We start from the raw sequence: 19,269 nt of genomic DNA on the forward strand, positions 1-19,269 counted from the left end.
AAGCAATACCATAGTCCTTTTTAATGTTAGAATGCCCAGTATCATGGTCCTTGTATAACTAAGTTCTGTCCAATGTGAAACTGTGGAGGGAGACTGGTTTTGCTTGGGTGGGGAATTTTACTGTTAATTGTTTTCTTATACAGTGGCTTGCAAAAGTATTCGGCCCCCTTGAACTTTTCCACATTTTGTCACATTACAGCCACAAACATGAATCAATTTTATTGGAATTCCACGTGAAAGACCAATACAAAGTGGTGTACTTGTGAGAAGTGGAACGAAAATCATACATGATTCCAAACATTTTTTACAAATAAATTACTGCAAAGTGGGGTGTGCGTAATTATTCAGCCCCCTGAGTCAATACTTTGTAGAACCACCTTTTGCTGCAATTACAGCTGCCAGTCTTTTAGGGTATGTCTCTACCAGCTTTGCACATCTAGAGACTGAAATCCTTGCCCATTCTTCTTTGCAAAACAGCTCCAGCTCAGTCAGATTAGATGGACAGCGTTTGTGAACAGCAGTTTTCAGATCTTGCCACAGATTCTCGATTGGATTTATATCTGGACTTTGACTGGGCCATTCTAACACATGGATATGTTTAGGGTCATTGTCCTGCTGGAAGGTGAACCTCCGCCCCAGTCTCAAGTCTTTTGCAGACTCCAAGAGGTTTTCTTCCAAGATTGCCCTGTATTTGGCTCCATCCATCTTCCCATCAACTCTGACCAGCTTCCCTGTCCCTGCTGAAGAGAAGCACCCCCAGAGCATGATGCTGCCACCACCATATTTGACAGTGGGGATGGTGTGTTGAGAGTGATGTGCAGTGTTAGTTTTCCGCCACACATAGCGTTTTGCATTTTGGCCAAAAAGTTCCACTTTGGTCTCATCTGACCAGAGTACCTTCTTCCACATGTTTGCTGTGTTCCCCACATGGCTTGTGGCAAACTGCAAACGGGTTTTCTGTTAATAATGGCTTTCTTTTTGCCACTCTTCCATAAAGGCCAACTTTGTGCAGTGCACGACTAATAGTTGTCCTATGGACAGATTCCCCCACCTGAGCTGTAGATCTCTGCAGCTCGTCCAGAGTCACCATAGGCCTCTTGGCTGCATTTCTGATCAGCGCTCTCCTTGTTCGGCCTGTGAGTTTAGGTGGACAGCCTTGTCTTGGTAGGTTTACAGTTGTGCCATACTCCTTCCATTTCTGAATGATCACTTGAACAGTGCTCCATGGGATGTTCAAGGCTTTGGAAATCTTTTTGTAGCCTAAGCCTGCTTTAAATTTCTCAATAACTTTATCCCTGACCTGTCTGGTGTGTTCTTTGGACTTCATGGTGTTGTTGCTCCCAATATTCTCTTAGACAACCTCTGAGGCCGTCACAGAGCAGCTGTATTTGTACTGACATTAGATTACACACAGGTGCACTTTATTTAGTCATTAGCACTCATCAGGCAATGTCTATGGGCAACTGACTGCACTCCGACCAAAGGGGGCTGAATAATTACGCACACCCCACTTTGCAGTTATTTATTTGTAAAAAATGTTTGGAATCATGTATGATTTTCATTTCACTTCTCACGTGTACACCACTTTATATTGGTCTTTCACGTGGAATTCCAATAAAATTGATGTTTGTGGCTGTAATGTGACAAAATGTGGAAAAGTTCAAGGGGGCCGAATACTTTTGCAAGCCACTGTATGTGAATTTTTGCTACTAGGTTTTTGCTACTTTTGTAAGTTGTGAACTGTTGTATTTTGCAATAATGAAAGTTTTACTTTGTTGCAAATGAAAGCAAACTTTATAAAAGTGCTTCTATGTATTGGTACCTTCAAAAAAAATAATGGTAAAAATGTCTTTGGTTATTGAACGCAATAAATTTCCTTTTTACAAGACAGGAATCTCACGTTTTTCTTAATAATTAAGGTATTTATTGTTAATGGACTTCTTACAATAAGTCCACTGTATGAGATGAAAAAAACAAGAGTGGGTTAAATGTTTTGCTGTTTAATAACTAACTATAAAAAAATATTACAAAGTACGCTTTTAGAACTCTGTGGCCCATAATTAGGGTGCCAATTTACAAAGTGTCAGCCTGAAGAAGGGACTGTAAAGTCTTGAAAGATTACTTTGTCATTTTTCTTTTCAGTTAGCTGTTAAAAAGAATAAAATTTTTGCACTTTGGTGAAAAAAACAAGCTTTTTTTCTTCCACTTGACTGACTAATATGGAAAGAATCTTTTATTTTGGACTCTGCTGTGTGAGAAAAGTTGTGTGGAATCATGGGGGTAAAATTGTCCCTGTTAGTCCTGTATTTGTTTAAATATTTACATTTTCAGTGTGGTGTGAAGAGACACAAGCAAACATTTTTGGGTCAGTATTGACAGGTATGTGTTAAAATGGTCAGTAATAGTTCTCTGTTCCTATGAATTGTGTTTTATTTTTACAGAAAAGTATATATGATTTGCTGTAGTGCATAATGCAATGTCCTCTAGCTCAGTTCTAAGTCAACTTAAATAATACAAATGTTTACAAATTTGTAGATGATAATGGGGCGGATTCTCTGAGAATCTTTCCCTATGCTTCAAAAATCTTATTGTTGTACCTGCACCCGGAGTTGACCCAGTTCCGCACCGAATTCTGGTTTATGTGCCTGCACCTGAGCCGATGCAATGCTTCAGAGTGAAGGCACAGCAATTCGATTTTTGAAGCGCGGGGACAGTTAAGGTCCCCATACACTATAAGATCCGCTCGCTTGGCAATGTCGCCAAGCGAGCGGATCTTTACCCGATATCCCCACCTACGGGTGGGCGATATCGGGTAGCAAGTTGCTTTAAAAAAAAAAAATAATCCGATCATTTGGCCCTGGGGCCAAACGATCGGATTACAGTTGCGGCCATGGGGCAGTCGGTTCGGGGACCGCATCAACAAGCCGATGCGGTCCCCGATCCGACTGGATTTTCTAACCTGGCCGATCGATATCTGGCCAATTTCATCGATCGGCCAGGCCGCTCGTTTCTGCCCATACACGGGCCGATTAGCTGCCGAATCGGCAGCTTCTATCGGTCCGTGTATGGGGGCCTTTACTCGGCCTGCATTTATTCCCAGTTAGTTGGGGGATATTGACTCCATGTGCCTGCCCCCGGGCAGATTCGGTGGTTTCAGTTGCAGGCACAACTAAAAGAAAAGTGTACAGGCTGATTGTTATCCTTCGCTTATATGCACAGTCTGCACTGTGTGACCTTGCTCTACGAAGCATCCTTGTGGAAGTCTATCAGACTTCTTTCATTTATCCCATTTTGGCTAATCTGGACCTTCATTGTTACTTGCCTTCTTATAATGGATAGTCATCTAGAAGTACACACAGAGGCTTCTGAATCCAGACCATTCACTGGCTGCCTTCTAATTGGCAGTGGGCCGTGACTGATGGGGAGATTAGTCTCTGCGTGACAAATCTCCCTTGTCGCAGGCTACTAATCTCCCAGAAATGCCATCCCACCGGCTAGAATTTAAATTGCCGTTGGGATGGCATACACAACACTGCGATTTGCCGAAATCAAGGAAACTTCGGTGATTTCGGCGCCGCGTATGCCATTTCGCCGGTGATTTGCATTCTAGCCGGTGGGATGGCATTGTGGGGAGATTAGTCGACCGCGACAAGGGAGATTTGTCGTGCAGCAACTAATCTCCCTGTCTGTCACGGCCCTTAAGCTGGCCATACACGCACCGATAATTTTGGTGCTTGTTTCGTGCGATATTCGGTGTGTGTATGGTGGATCGACGAGATGACCAATATTGCAATGGCTGCTGATATCGGTCGTCTCGTCATTCAGGCGGGTTAATAGATTTTGATCTGGTGCCGTTGAAGACAAGAGCTACGTTAGGCTTGTCACAGAGTTTCCTGTCACACAGGCTGATTTTGGGGTTCCTGCCATAAATGCAGGTAAAGAATCAGCTGGCATCCACACGTTTCCATCTCTGCCTTCTCTGGCACTGTGTTGGCCATGGTGCCAACAGACCCAGGTCAATGCAGTCCCTGTAAACCTGTTCAGGTAGATTAAGGTTACTTAAGCAGCAGAGAGAATTAAATATAAATGCCACGTTTGGGATAGAAGCAACAGATAAAGCAACAGATATGAGGTCCTTGTCCCACAGAGCTTACAATCTAAGCGAGTTGTAACTTTTACTCAAATGGAATTTTTGTTAATTTTAATAATTATTAAAATGTTGTAAAAATGTAATCATAACAATAAGCACTTCAGCAGCTTCCATTAAGTGTAGCATTGTGAGAGAGAAAAGGAAAATATCCCCTCCTCGGTGAGTTAGTTGAAAAGAACAGTATTTTGGCTGACAGGGGTATAAAGTGTAGTTTTAATGAGATCTGCTGACTGCTATGGGTCAAAACAGCTTGGTTTATTTGTCTTTAAACAGGCATTTACAGTATATAAGCATAACTGCTGATGTGAGAGAAACCAGCTTGAGGCTGACTAGTTCAGGACCGTGGTTCAGAGCAGGTTGCAGAATGTATAATTGAGGCACATCTGTGTTTTTTGAGTGAAGTTTTGCGTTTTGAGTCCATTTAGGAGTCTTTGATTTAGCAATAGTGCTTTAAAAGTGAGAAATTAGCTTTACCATTACTCATTCCAAAACAAAACTGCCATCTGTTGCCTGCACTTTGATTATATTCATATTTCTTCCAGAGCTGGTTTAACAATGGGCTGGGTGAATGTGCAGCTCTAGGGCCACTTAAACAAAAATAGTGTTATCATAAAGAACTAAAATTAACTATATTAGTGTGATTTGTACCAGTGTGTAAATATGTATGGGAGGTGTGCCACTAGGGTACATCTAAAGGCAATGTGCTTCTCTAAACTACAGGGATTTGTTTCTGCAAATTCTTGTAGTTTAAGGATTATAATGTTACAGCTCTGTCATATAGTTTGTGTATGTCACTGTATCTGTTAAATCCTTCTGGGGAATAGGCCATGATAACGTTAAGCTCCAAGCCAGTGTAAGGCTCCTATTCCTGCTTTGCTATTGTAAAACAGTGTACCTTTGTTAGGAGTCGAGTGAACATACAAATAGGTAAAGTTCTGCTGGTAGTTTTATGTAGCCCAAAAATACTGTTAGTGTAACATAGCAGTCCCCCGTAGACTAACACTGCAGTTACCTGACAAGGTTATACTAGTGGATATTTGGCTTCAACATTAGTTACATTGCAGCCTGCTTTTAATCAGATTTCAAGGTCTTGTCACGTTAAATCTAACCATGTTATATTCAGATGCTGTGAGAATTTTACATTCAGAGCTCAAGCTCTGAAGGGCAGGGGTCAGTAATGCAACCTTAACTATGCTCTGAAAATACCATTATAAAATACAGTACATGGTACAGTGAGGCATTTTGTTTCTTTGTGCTTTGTAAGGAAAAAAATCCAGTACCACATAATGTTGGGAGGAGACTTGTTCCAGTGAAAGCTCAGTTTGGTTGGTGGCGGTGCTATAAATTCCAGAGATTCCAAAGCTGCAAAAAAGCAGGAAACTGCAGTTAAAATAGGAAATGTATTGAGGAGCTGAATTACTTGAACTTTTTCCTTTTTTTGGTAAAAGTTCTTATTGGCATGAAATATTACGTTAGGCCACATCACCAAAGTGGAAGAGCTATGTCCCAGTATTTCGAAATCATCTGTGCTGCATTTGTGCTTCTGCTGTGTAGAGCTGCTTTGCATACATCCCATGCCAATAAGCATGGAAACTCAGTGCCCTGTGCATTAGGCAAACTACATTCTAAAATCTAGAACAAATATATTTACATTAGAAATATAGACACACACATATATATTTACATTATAAATATAGACACATACAATGGTGCATGAAGTGAAATATGACCTTAAACATATCAGCCAAAAAGCATAATGCTTGTTCTTTTTCTTATTGGGGAAAATGATCCAAAGTTCTATATTTGTGTGTGTGTGTAGCAAAAGTATGTGAACCTTTGCTTTAATAACTGGTGTGCCCCCCTCTGGCAGCAATTAAACCTTTCCAGTAACTGTTGATCAGTCCTGGACATTGGCTTTAGCCCATTCCTCTATACAGAACAGCTACAGTTTAAGGATGCTGGTAGACATCCTGGCATGAAATGCCAGCTTCATGCCCTTTCACATCATGTCTGTAGGATTAAAGGAGAATGAAAAATGAAAATGAAAGCTTAAGTTACTGGTGGGTGATTAACCATGAGGTGTTTAGCAAACTGGAGACTTGCAGCAATGTTCTTTTTGAATAGTAGGGGTTTTCTTCTTGCAATCCTGCCATGAACACCATTGTTTGTTATTCTACTGGTGTTGGTTTCCTGAACACTGACATTCGGCAATGCAAGTAAAGAACACTTAGATGTTTTTCTGGTGTTCTTTGAGAGTATTACTCACCTTGATCTTGGTGTGACCTTTTGTCTATTGATCACTCCTGGGGCAGGCAAAAATGGTCTGAATTGCCTCTGTTTGTAACTGATCTGCTTGACAGTGGGGTGGCGGAGTCCCAACACTTTAGAAATGAGCCATGACAAGCTTCTACAAACCTGTGTTGCTAAGATCAGACAAGGGTCTTGAAAACCCAGATTTCTCTTGTTTCTTTAAATAAAGCAAGGCCACCCACACTCAACCCGAATATCATCCCATTGATACACCTGAAGGTCACATGATTTTGCCACACACAAATATATAACTTAAGATAAATGAACAAGCATTCTCTATTTGACTCATTTGTTAGTTTGGGTTCTCAGTTTCTAGTTTTAGGCTGCACACAGGAGCACACAGAATCTGTAAAGTTGTTAAAAATTGATAGCTGCTGTATTTTGGAAAAATAAACATGTGGGGAACACATTGCTGCTTAATGGCTGTGTTGGCCACATCAGAAAGAAAACTATAACGTTTAGGCAGAATGTGGTAATAGTATCCTATTGCAGTCTTGACAGAAACGGAGGCGTTCGTTATACTGTGGTAGTAAGCCACTAAAATAGGGTTTTATGAGTTAATATATTTCTGGGTTCCCTAAATATTGAGGCCTTTGGTGTAAGAGTAAGGGACCAACTCCAGTATGCTGTCCCTTGCACAGGAGAGTTAATGTTGCTTGGAAAGCACATATGGGGCAAAATCTCTTAACAGAGGTCAGTGGTCAGAATTTTTAACATTCTCTTGGAAATTAGTCAGGCTGAAGCACAGGAGCTTGCTTATTCCATATATGATATATGCTTACTTCAACACAGTCGAGTGATTTTAAATATGCTGTCGCTTTGTGAACTTTTGAATGGAGACAGTGAAAGATCCTTTAATGGCATTATTTTGTACTTATGACATTGCAGTGGTTTCCCAACATATAAATATTGCCAGTGACTAGACAGAGGGTTCACTAAAGGGAAAGGTATTTCCTAAACAGAGGATGCTCATGTGTGAAAGGAGATATTGTTGCAAAGATAATCATTTATCTTACCCAAAATCTTTGACGCAGACTATATAACTATTTAGACAGTCTGGGGGTAGCATTAAGTGTGACTGTTACAGCATATTATTATTATTATTATTATTAATAACATTTATTTATAAAGTGCCAACATATTCCGCAGCGCTTCATATTCCGCAGCGCTGTACAATAAGGCATAGCACATAACACATCAAACTGCCATTCTGTTTTTAATACTTACTTTTGAGAGCAGTTCCTGAGAGTGTTACATAACCCAGATTTGAATTCATACTGGTCTTTTCCATAATTAATAGTCTGGATCATAATGAGACAATGCAATGGAGTCTTCACTTGTCTATTGCTGCAAATCTCTCTGCTAACCGTATGTTGCTTCTCTTTGCCCTTTCATCTCCTTTTCATGTGTTATGCAGCCATTAAAGATAACTTGCGTGAAGAAATGGCATTTATTCTTAACATTTACTGGTCAAATATGGTACGCAGAAGGAAGTCACCACCACCCCCCTCCAAATTTGTGTACATTTTCCTTTGAGCCTCTTAAAATGTTTAATAATGTTTTGGATCAAGAGCAAAATTTGGTCAATCATTGCTGCATCATGGGTTCTGTTTGTGTAATGCACATTTATTGAAAATGTAAACAGTAAATTACCTGTACATTTTAAAATCTTTAGTATGTGTCAGATCTGCGGTGCAGTTAATCAGTGAGAAAAAAAATCTCTAATGCATAAATATTTGAAGTAAAAAGAGTAAGCATATAAGGCCTACACATTTTATACTAGTGACTATAGGGTTAATTTATGCAGCTGCGCATAAGGGCAAAGACACACGGAGCTACTAGTAGCAGTTACTTTTTAATGGCTACTAAACACCAGAAAATACCCTGCCATAGATAATACTGAGAATTGCCTCTGTTAAAACGCACATAGAGACAATTATCAGTAAATGATCAGCATTGTCTCTTTTAGTAGCTACAACAAGTAGCTGATATTAGTAGCTCAGTGTGTCTTCACCCTTAAACCGCTTTCATTAAAGGTACTTCCCTTCACACCCAGCATCCATAGGTGCAATACACATATGCAATCTGCAGAATTCACTTGCACACCCAATACCATAAATGAAGCCAGATGGATTTATGCACCAATTGGATGCAAATGTACCCACCAGGAATTATAGATTGATTTTCCAGGAACATCTTTTTTAGCACATCCATGGAGTCCAAAATCTGCAAATCAGTTAGAATATGGCGCTTTATCTTCTTTTGTTTGAATGGTCTTAATAATACAAAAGACTTTATGCCGATGATTCTTCATGAATCACTGTGCAATTTATGTACATTGTGCAATACAGTGTTTCTCTTCAAGTAATAGCACTTTAGGGAGATTGCCCTGAATATTTGTGTTGCAATCCCAATAAACTGCATGTGTGATACCACTTTGTGGAATAGAACTAAATTTGTGTTTGTATTCCCAAATGGATCAATAAAGTACTGTTAAACCACATTACACAACTAACATCATCCTGTGCGCCCTGCTCCCATGGCTATTAATTTGACTTGCATTTAAAGGAACAGTAACTGAAAATTGTAAATTAAAATGTTTTAAAGTAATTCAAATATAATGTACTGCTGCCCTACACTGGTAAAAATGGTGTGTTTGCTGTAGAAACACTACTATAGTTTATATAAATAAGCTGCTGTGTAGCCACGGGGGCAGCCATTCAAGCTGGAAAAAGGAGAAAAGGTGCAGGATACATAGCAGATAACAGATAAGCTCTATAGACTATAATTGGATTTTATCTGTTATCTGCTAAATAACCTGTGCCTTTTTTTCTTTTGAATGGCTTCCCCCATGTGTACACCACAGCTTTGTTTATATTGTCTGCAGTAGTCTTTCTGAGCCAAACACACCGGTTGTACCAGTGCAGGGAAACATTACATTATATTGTAATTACTTTTATACATGTTCGTTTTTTGGTGTTACTGTTCCTTTAAGTACAAGATTATAATGTAAGCAGAGATTTTGTTTTACTAGATAGATTTAAAATGTAACATTTTAATTTTGTTTATTTGAAGCTTATGGATCCTTTTTATAAGGGCTATGTTATACAAAGAATCGAGTAAATTAAGCCCATGCATGTTAATGTTCTGAAGTAAATTAAATCCAACAATCACATTTAAAATTAAAAATCGTACTTTTTTGTCTCTTAAGTTCCCTTTCATTCATCTAAGATCTAAAGACTTCTAAAGATATCGGCCTGTATTGTACTTTCTTTTTGATCTCTTATCATTTGAAGAAACCCTTAAATACCCCGCCAAATGATCAACCTTTTTTTAATTACCCTATATTTCTGTCCAACACTTAATAAATTCCTTATTGGTAATGATCATTTCAAAACACAGTCTGCATCTTGCTCATCATGTTTCAGACACATGCTACAGAGATTGAATTGCCATTTATTTTTGTTCTACCACAGAGAATGGCGTTTGCACATTAATCAATCGCACATTTTTACTTTTTAATCTAAATCTTTAAATATAAATGTCTTTATGAATGCTCTAAATAATCATAATTTGTTGCATTACAGCATTCAATTCAATCAGACTTGTACCATATAAAATGAGCTATAATAGAATGTTCATGTTAGAAATGCTGTTTTTATATGGATATTCACCAAAAATCACCAGACTCAAGTCTTTTCTTTGGTGTTACCTTAGGAAAAGCAGATCCCTAGGACAGAGGCAGGCAAGAAGGTTTGTTGCCTGTGGGAAATTTGTGCTACTTGCAGGCAACAAATCTCCTAAAAATATATTTCCATAAACTGGGGTTCATTGCATATAACACTTTACATTCAGCAAGCCAATGTTATTGTGGAAAAATGCTTTCTTGTGCATTTTTTTAAGATTACGCTGGATTGCTGCATTTTAAGTGTTTTACGTGCAGCGACCCCACTGTCGGTTAAGAGAAATTTGTAGATTTGTTGCCTGCAGGTAGCGCAGATTCCTACAGCCAAGAAATCTCCTTGTGCGACCTTGCCCTTAGGCTTCTTTTCGCACCAGCATCTGCTTGAAGATGGCATATATCTTAACGTGAAAATAGGTTAACAAGTTTTTTGCTCGGACTAAAAAAAAAATCGCAATTGCAAAACCTAATGTCGTAAGACATGCAAAGTGTTCCGCCACAGGAGTATATAGGGATCTGTGCAATGCCTGTACCCGTTTATTTTCAATGCCTGCTATGCAATGGCACTAATTTGTGTTTGGGAATAAGATGGTCCTTGTTTAATACATTTACAGAAAGTTGTTAAATGTCTGTATGTTTCAAATACAGGGGGGGGGGGGAAGAGTCAGTTTGCCTGTGTATGAACATAATATCCAGGGATGAAAATCAGGGTTCTACTGTATTATTTACAGAGCCCGTAGCACTGAAAAGTTGAACACAACAGGGACCCTCAATCTGTTTAGCTGTGGGAACCAGTGAACACTAGTTATTGTCGATTTAAAATATCTGTGCTGATATGGTAAACATTCTGTCACAGGAGGTGGCAAGACATCCAGCAAGGGTCAGTGAGAATGCTAGACTGGCATATAGTCATTGGGACTGTTTGGATGTAACTAAATTTTCAGGTACCTATACTATTATACAATATAGCTATATGAACTGGGGGTTTCTGCATAAGGCATTTTTCTGTAATTTGGATCACCATACCTCAATGCTTAAAAATATCAACACATTAAATCAACCAATAGCATTGTTTTGCCACCAATATGGATCTGTACAGCAATTTATTATTACAAAGAACGTTTTCTCTGTAATTTTCTGAATACTTGGTTTGGATTTCAAGATAAGGAATCGCATGGCTGTATTATGGATGGAGTGCTTTGACAGATAGCAAATACCTGTTATTGATTTAATAGTGGTTCCGTAAGAAACAGAAATTCTGCAAAAATATGCCTTACAACTTGCATTTGGATACATTTCAGCTCAGCATGTGTTAATTTTTGTGTTTTCTTTTACAGGGCAGCAAAGGACATTACAGATACCACTGGCAAAGCCACAATGTCAAGCACAGCGGAGTGGATGATATGGTTCTTCTCTCAAAAATTACAGAAGATTCTATAGTAGACAATCTAAAGAAACGTTATATGGATGACTTCATCTTTGTATCCTTGGTTAATACATTATTTTGACTATATTGATACTATGATACTATAAGGGACTATAGTAGGAGAACTGGGCTTAAATGTTCTACATTTTTAAGCACCTGGGTTTAATCAGTTGTCATAAACATTGCGATAGTCCATATAAAATAATGGATCATCCTAGCAATTTTCATATTATGGGATGAGAACAATCATTCAGGACCCCATGTTTAAGGTTATTTCACAGTCTGCTGAAGCAAAGTGCTCACCAGGGCCGGAGGGAGTCATAAGGGACATTGGTGATACAGAAGATACTAGGAGGAGGAGGCCCAGCTCCTGTTGCAAATAGAAAAGGCTGCTAGTTTGGGGCAAGTGATAATAATGGGGGATTTTAATTACCCTGATATTGACTGGGGCAATAGTACTGCCAGGACAGTAAATGGGAACAAGTTTATAAACTTGCTGCATGACAACTTTATGTCACAAGTTGTTGAGGAGCCAACCAGGAACCATGCTATACTAGATCTAGTGATCTCTAATGACCCAGAACGTATAGCAAATGTGCAAGTGGTTGAACCCCTGGGCAATAGTGACCATAATGTTATTTCATTTGATGTTTGGTGCAGGAAACAAATTTACACGGGGGCAACAAAGACAATGAATTTTAGGAAGGCAAATTTTAGCTCCTTAAGGGCAGCGCTTCAGGGCATAGATTGGGGCATTATGTTTTCTGATAAAAACACAGAGCAGAAATGGTTGTCATTTAAAATGATATTAAATCATTACTGTTCTCAATTTATTCCATTAATAAGAAAAAGTAGAAGTGTTAAGAATCAACCTATGTGGCTTAACTCTGAGGTAAAGAAGTTAATAGGGAAAAAAAGGAAAGCTTTTAAGAAATATAAGTCAGAGTAGATGCGTTTAGTGATTATAAACACTATAACAAGTGTTGTAAAACAGCAATCCGGAAGGCAAAGATAGAAAATGAGGAGCGCATCGCGGCCGAGGCCAAGACTAACCCCAAAAAGTTTTTTAAGTATATTAATAGTAAAAAGATGCAGGTTGAGGGTGTGGCCCCATTGAGTTATAGTAACAATATGGTTACAGCGGATACAGAAAAGGCAGATGTGCTTAACCAGTTCTTTTCTTCTGTGTATACAGTAGAGGAGCCAGTGGGCCATGTCCCACCCAATAGCTGCACTGTTGCCTCAGCTCCAACTACACAGTGGTTGGCACAGGATATGGTGCTTAAAGGGTTACACGCGATAAATGTAAACAAGGCACCTGGGCCAGATGGAATACACCCTCGGGTACTGAGAGTGCTAGGGGCAGAATTACAGTGGCCCTTGTTTCTGATAATCTCAGACTCTCTTTCATCAGGTATGGTACCTAGGGATTGGAAGAAGGCGAATGTCATTCCCATATTTAAAAAGGGAGTAAGATCTCAGCCTGGCAATTATAGGCCTGTAAGTTTGACATCCGTGGTGGGCAAGTTATTTGAAGGCTTGTTAAGGGATCACATTCAAAATTATGTAGTGGATAATGCCATTATGAGCAGTAATCAGCATGGCTTTATGAAGGACAGGTCATGTCAGACCAATTTAATTGCTTTTTATGATGAGGTAAGTAAGAAGCTGGACAGTGGGGATGCAGTAGATATAATCTATTTGGATTTTGCCAAAGCATTTGATACCGTTCCCCACAAACGACTGCTTTCTAAGCTAAGGTCTATTGGTCTTAGTGAAGTCGTTTGCACATAGATAGAAAACTGGCTACAGGATCGGGTACAGAGGGTGATTGTTAATGGCACATTCTCTACTTGGAGTAAGGTTCTCAGTGGGGTCCCTCAGGGTTCTGTACTGGGTCCACTTTTGTTTAATTTGTTCATAAATGACTTAGGGGAGGGTATTATGAGTAATGTATCAGTGTTTGCAGATGATACAAAACTCTGCAGACCAGTCAATTCTATCCAGGATGTGACATCCCTGCAGCAGGATCTTGACCAACTGGGCAGCTAAGTGGCAGATGAGATTTAATGTGGATAAATGTAAGGTCATGCACCTGGGATGTAAAAATATGCAAGCCCCGTATACCCTTAATGGGACTGCACTAGGCAAATCCCTAATGGAGAAGGACCTTGGAGTCCTTGTAGATAATAAACTTGGCTGTAGCAAGCAATGCCAGGCAGCAGCTGCAAGGGCAAACAAGGTTTTGAGCTGTATTAAAAGGGGTATAGATTCACGGGAGGAGGGGGTTATTCTTCCCCTTTACAGAGCGCTGGTAAGGCCCCATCTAGAATATGCTGTTCAGTTTTGGTCTCCAGTGCTCAAACGGGACATTATTGAGTTAGAGAGGGTCCAGAGAAGGGCAACTAAGCTGGTAAAGGGTATGGAAAGTCTCAGTTATGAAGAAAGACTGGCCAAGTTGGGTCTGTTTACACTGGAGAAGAGGCGCTTAAGAGGTGACATGATAACTATGTATAAATATATAAAGGGATCATATAATAACCTTTCTAATGTTTTATTTACCAGTAGGTCCTTCCAACGGACACAAGGGCACCCACTTCGTTTAGAAGAAGGGAGGTTCCATTTAAACATTCGGAAAGGATTTTTTACAGTGAGAGCTGTGAAGTTCTGGAATTCCCTCCCCGAATCAGTCGTGCTGGCTGATACATTATATAACTTTAAGAAGGGGCTGGATGGATTCTTAGCAAGTGAGGGAATACACGGTTATGGGAAGATAGCTCTTAGTACTAGTTGATCCAGGGACTGGTCCGATTGCCATCTTGGAGTCAGGAAGGAATTTTTTCCCCTCTGCAGCAAATTAGAGAGGCTTCAGATGGGGTTTTTTTGCCTTCTTCTGGATCAACTAGTAGTTAGGCAGGTTATATATAGGCATTATGGTTGAACTTGATGGACGTATGTCTTTTTTCAACCCAACTTACTATGTTACTATGTTACTAGAAGGCCTGGCACTTCTGTCTCTTTAGTGATATTTACATTAATAATGGATGAATGGATGATTAAAAATGTGATAACTACAGCTTTTAATATCCCCTTAACCGCTTTTGGCTATTGGTGGGATGCTGGACGTTGTTGTTCTACAACTTTAGGAGGGCAGTATATCAATTGGTACACCGTATAAATGGAGGAATACTTTAACATTCTAACCTTTGCCCAAAATGTAAATATAATATTTTAAGGAAATCTGTTTTTTCTGTCACAAGGAAAAAAAAAAAGCCACGGGAAGTGCACAAGAGGTTATTTTATCAGTGACTTTCCCTGCAGAGGAGACTCTGTGGCACAATATTGTTGTTTTTCCTCTCACATCAAAGCAGCCTTTCATTTAGCTGAAGAGAAAAGCTTAGTAGAGCATTTTGTGTGAGGTGAAACAATGATTTTGTTTCTTGCACTTTTGATAGCAAGTAAAATTTGGTTGGCCTTGATATACAGTTTCCTGTCATATACACTTAAATGTATTATTGTAACATTGTCATGAACGCTCCGTTTCATTTCCACATATTAATGCTACAGCATAATATTGGTAAAACTTGTAATGGGGTCAAGTTGTTTTATATTGAAAGCCCTGTAAATGCTATTTGCGTTAAAGGAAGCAACAAACAGAGTTCCATAAACAGTTCAGCCTCCAGCCTGTAATTCCACCTCCCTTCCACTTCTATTCATATCTGCTTGCTCAGGCCATCAGCTAAATGACCTATGCAAAGCATGGCCAAAGTGGACAATATCCAGCATTTGGCGTGTATTCAGCTGCTTTTTGTGAGTGGAAGTAATTAAGGAAGTGTTGAAAAATAGTCTATAGGTAGGATAAATCACACATTTCTCTTTCAAATGTATTCATTATCTGCTTTATGTAGCATTACAGATTATGCTGGACCTAGTAAATTCAACAAGACTATTAATCTTCTGTACTTTAATCTCCATGCAAGAAGCTTATTCTTGAATAAGAAAGGAGTAGAAGAATCTTGCTCCGAAGAGAATACAACTTAATTGATATCTGCTGTTAGTTGTGTGCAGTCAATTTAAATGCTGCATCTTGGAGTGGTTAATATAGAGTTAAGGGAATGCACTTCTTGGTGGGAAATATTTGGGTTCGAATGATATTGAATGGCAAGTAGCCATTCACAAGAAAAGAGTTTCATGTGAGATGGGCAGGAACATATGAGAATGCAATCTTTAGCAGAGGTTAGGGTATGTTTAGAAGAGCAGTTTTGCAAAGTGCATTGCCATACATGCGGAAATTGCATACAGGCTAGAAATAAATTTGATCTTATAGCTCAGGAACAATTAGGAAAAGAGAGAGGTATTTCTTTATAATTAGTGATGTATGAGAGAGATTAAGGACAATGGCGCATGAGGAGTTTTTTTTCACTGCTGTTTTATAATGAGGATGTAACAGCTTCCTATCTTGTGTGGATCACTTCTGTTAACATGATTGAGAGTAGAATCACACATAAAGGGCAACCATGGCTATACACAAATATTAGTATTAAGGCCATAGGCCTAAGAGTAGGATTAAATGGTAAATGAAGTCTACATTATACTGTCCTAAATGATATATCTTAACTGCCTTTATGGTTAGAAAAATAGATGTTATACTTGTTTCAGATGAATGTGTAAACTTTGATTGCATACCCATTTATACACTGTGTGTTTAAGGAAAAACATACTTAATTTTGAATTAGCGTTTTGTTTACACAAACATAGTGACACATCATAGACATTTAACTGCACGTTTATGTTTAATAATTTTACTCACCAGATGTTATGCTTTGATCATGGCATGCTTTTATAAGGTAAAATTAAAAATAGATTCCAGTAAAACAAAGCCAGTGGTCAACCTTTATTAACCAATAGGTGTTTGGGACATTCAGGGGAGTCAGGATACTAAATATAATATAGGTCCAGGTGCACAGTGAACTTGTTTTTGTCTACATTGCTACCTGACCATGGAGGAACATGGTATGAACCAAAGCCTGCATTTGGTATTTCTTTCCAAGTGGTACCAACTATCTGGTTATTGGGGAAAACAGATTTTCTTTTTTCTTTTTTTAAGCAAATCAGTTAGACTATTATTCACGCAGCCATGATGCAGAATTTGGCAGTATAGCACCCTTCGTCCTCATTTGTATAGCATTAACTGTGTTGTCTGCCAATGTGTAATTGAATAAGAGATGCATGCACAGGAGCACTTGTAGTCAGTGTTACCCCAGCTCCTCCTGATTTTATGCTGCTACAACAGTGCTGTGGGGTGGCAGGAGTTTCCTTCAGATATAATGGAAAGGAGAGGGGTTTTGTTAATTATTCTAAATTTCTCAAATGCTGATTATTATTCCAAATTGGTCTAAATTGATTTTGTAGCTAAGTTGCTACAAAATACATTAGTATGGGGTAAATATTTTTATGAAGTACCCGATACTAATGTATTTTGTAGCAACTTTGAAAAAAATTGAAAGTAAATGTCCTCTTTTTCAGTTCCTTTCAACAGGCTTATAAGTGAAACAACAGGGAAAGTGTTCTGTGTTAATTACCCATGGCTGGAAACCGTAACATAGTTTTTTTTTTTATCTGATTTATTTCTTGGCCACAAATTATATAAAATAAGCATTTTAGTTCAGAACAAGCACTGAAAGAACTGATTGTTTATGTGGCTGGAGTTGAATGAGTTTTAATCTGTGCCACTTTAAACAGGGATTATTGGACGCGCATTCAAATACTGCTCTTGTTTATCTACAAATAACTTTGGGCATGTGAGGTGTTCTAGTGAAAATGCACATATGCCATGTGGTCATACGCCTCTGTGCCCCGGGCAGAAAAGTGACAGATAAACAGATACTATTTCCTAGCATTTATTAATGTTTAAAGGGATATCATCATGCACAGAGGTGTTTTGTGTAGGAAGAGCACCATATATCAGTTGAGATTCTAAACATACTGATAACAAGAGAGTCAAGTCAGAGGAGTCATGGATCCTTATTCTGAAACCACAGCAGTTTAGGCTTATATGCAGGTAGTGTTGGAATTTTGTTAGTTGAAAAGCTACAGAGAAACAATGATTAAAAAGTCCTGCGGATCAGTCTTTACAGTTATTTAATGAGCAGATGAATCGGTTCATGCAGTGTTTATTAAACTGCCACCCAAAAGGTGTCATTTATATACCATACTGCTAAGCAAGTACCATAAATTAAATATACTGTAGTTCATAGCCCATATTGGACATTTGAATTCTCTTTAGAAAGTGCTGGCTCAGAGAAAGGGCTCAGCAGTGATTGGATATAGTGGCACATATGCATATTTATGTAAGCAACACTTTATATTGTTTCTTACAATGTACATAGATTAAAACAAAACAATCCAATATAATGTTTAAATGATGTGTGGTGATCCAAGTTTTGTAAAATTATTCCACAGTGCAGGGGAATTAGAATAAAGGAAATACATATGTCTATTGAGTCTAACCCTCCAAATACATTCTGTTTTTGTATTAGCCAGAGGAAGGTAAATAAAACATTCCTAGTAGCCAGTGTTCCCTCTACCTTCTTATTTGCCCATGTAAATTGCCCATTATGTTTACATGTACCCTCCACAAATTTTCACATTTGCCATAAGTCTTTGAACATTGAAAAATTAATGGTCTCATTAGCTTTCTGCTATTGACTTGCCACTAATGCAAGACATTTTTGACAGGTGATCCATATATTAATATGCAAAGAGTATGTTCATTGAACCCATGTTTTACTGTATCTTTAAAGTCTGTACAAGTGTAACATTTAGAGGGAACATTGCTACCAGGGAAGCCAGAGTTCTGCTTTATAAGTGGGAAAATTCCACTTTAATACAAAAAATACATAAAACTATGAAAAAAATCATTAGTTTTTCATAATTATAGAAGACGGCTTTCTTTGAAAGAAAGGTACCCCACTAATGCATTGCTCATTACTAAGTTTTAGTATATATTCTATCTACTTTTACAGTAAGGAAACCTTTCCTACATTGACAATGAAATATCCTTTCCTCATTGTCCCCTTGTCTTGTGCATATACTACGGGGGAAAAACATCACTAGACAATTTTTTTAAAATAAGTCTTGCATGTATTTGTACTTATACACTTTATAGGCCTCTTTTCTCAATTTTTCTTGTTTGTAAGTTAGATCTAATGTTTTATATGATTCCCTTTACATGTGTACAGCATTACATTTGCATTTTACCCGGTTCATTTCATAGCATTATATCACAGCAAACAAAGCTGCTCTTCATTCGCCTTAACCAATTGTAGACATACATCGGGCCGGTGCTCATCTCAGTGAATCCCTTTAAACAGATGCCTTACTTTGGAGACAAGGAAATAGAAATGTACCAAGGAGCTGTAAGTGTGCTTTCTTTGTTACAGGAATGATCATCTATGTCAGGGCTGTCTGACTGGTGGCTTGTGGGCTGTTTGTTGCTATCCAGAGTATTTTTATGGACCTCAGTCTGTTCAAAGGCTCCATAGACTTCACTGTATGACAAATCATATTTATCTAATCTAGCCCCAAGACATGCTATGTGAGAAATAATTGCCCAGCTAAATATAAGTAGGACACCATGGATTTATATGGTATATAAATATGGGGGCAGATTACTAAAGTCCAAACTGAAGAATCATTAAA

The 19,269-nt window shown here is 38.5% G+C and overlaps 1 protein-coding gene across 2 annotated transcripts in view; it reads left to right on the top strand.

Moving 5' to 3' along the window:
- myo1e.1 (myosin IE, gene 1) overlaps positions 1-19,269 on the top strand; it is a 110,983-nt gene that overhangs the window by 39,256 nt on the left and 52,458 nt on the right. For both annotated transcript variants that reach the window (NM_001128025.2, XM_031897669.1), the window contains 2 exon segments: positions 11,480-11,623; positions 18,897-18,986. In NM_001128025.2, the coding sequence (NP_001121497.2) occupies positions 11,480-11,623; positions 18,897-18,986 (234 nt within the window).

Source organism: Xenopus tropicalis, chromosome 3 (assembly GCF_000004195.4).
Source record: "Xenopus tropicalis strain Nigerian chromosome 3, UCB_Xtro_10.0, whole genome shotgun sequence".
Taxonomy (NCBI): Eukaryota; Metazoa; Chordata; class Amphibia; order Anura; family Pipidae; genus Xenopus; species Xenopus tropicalis.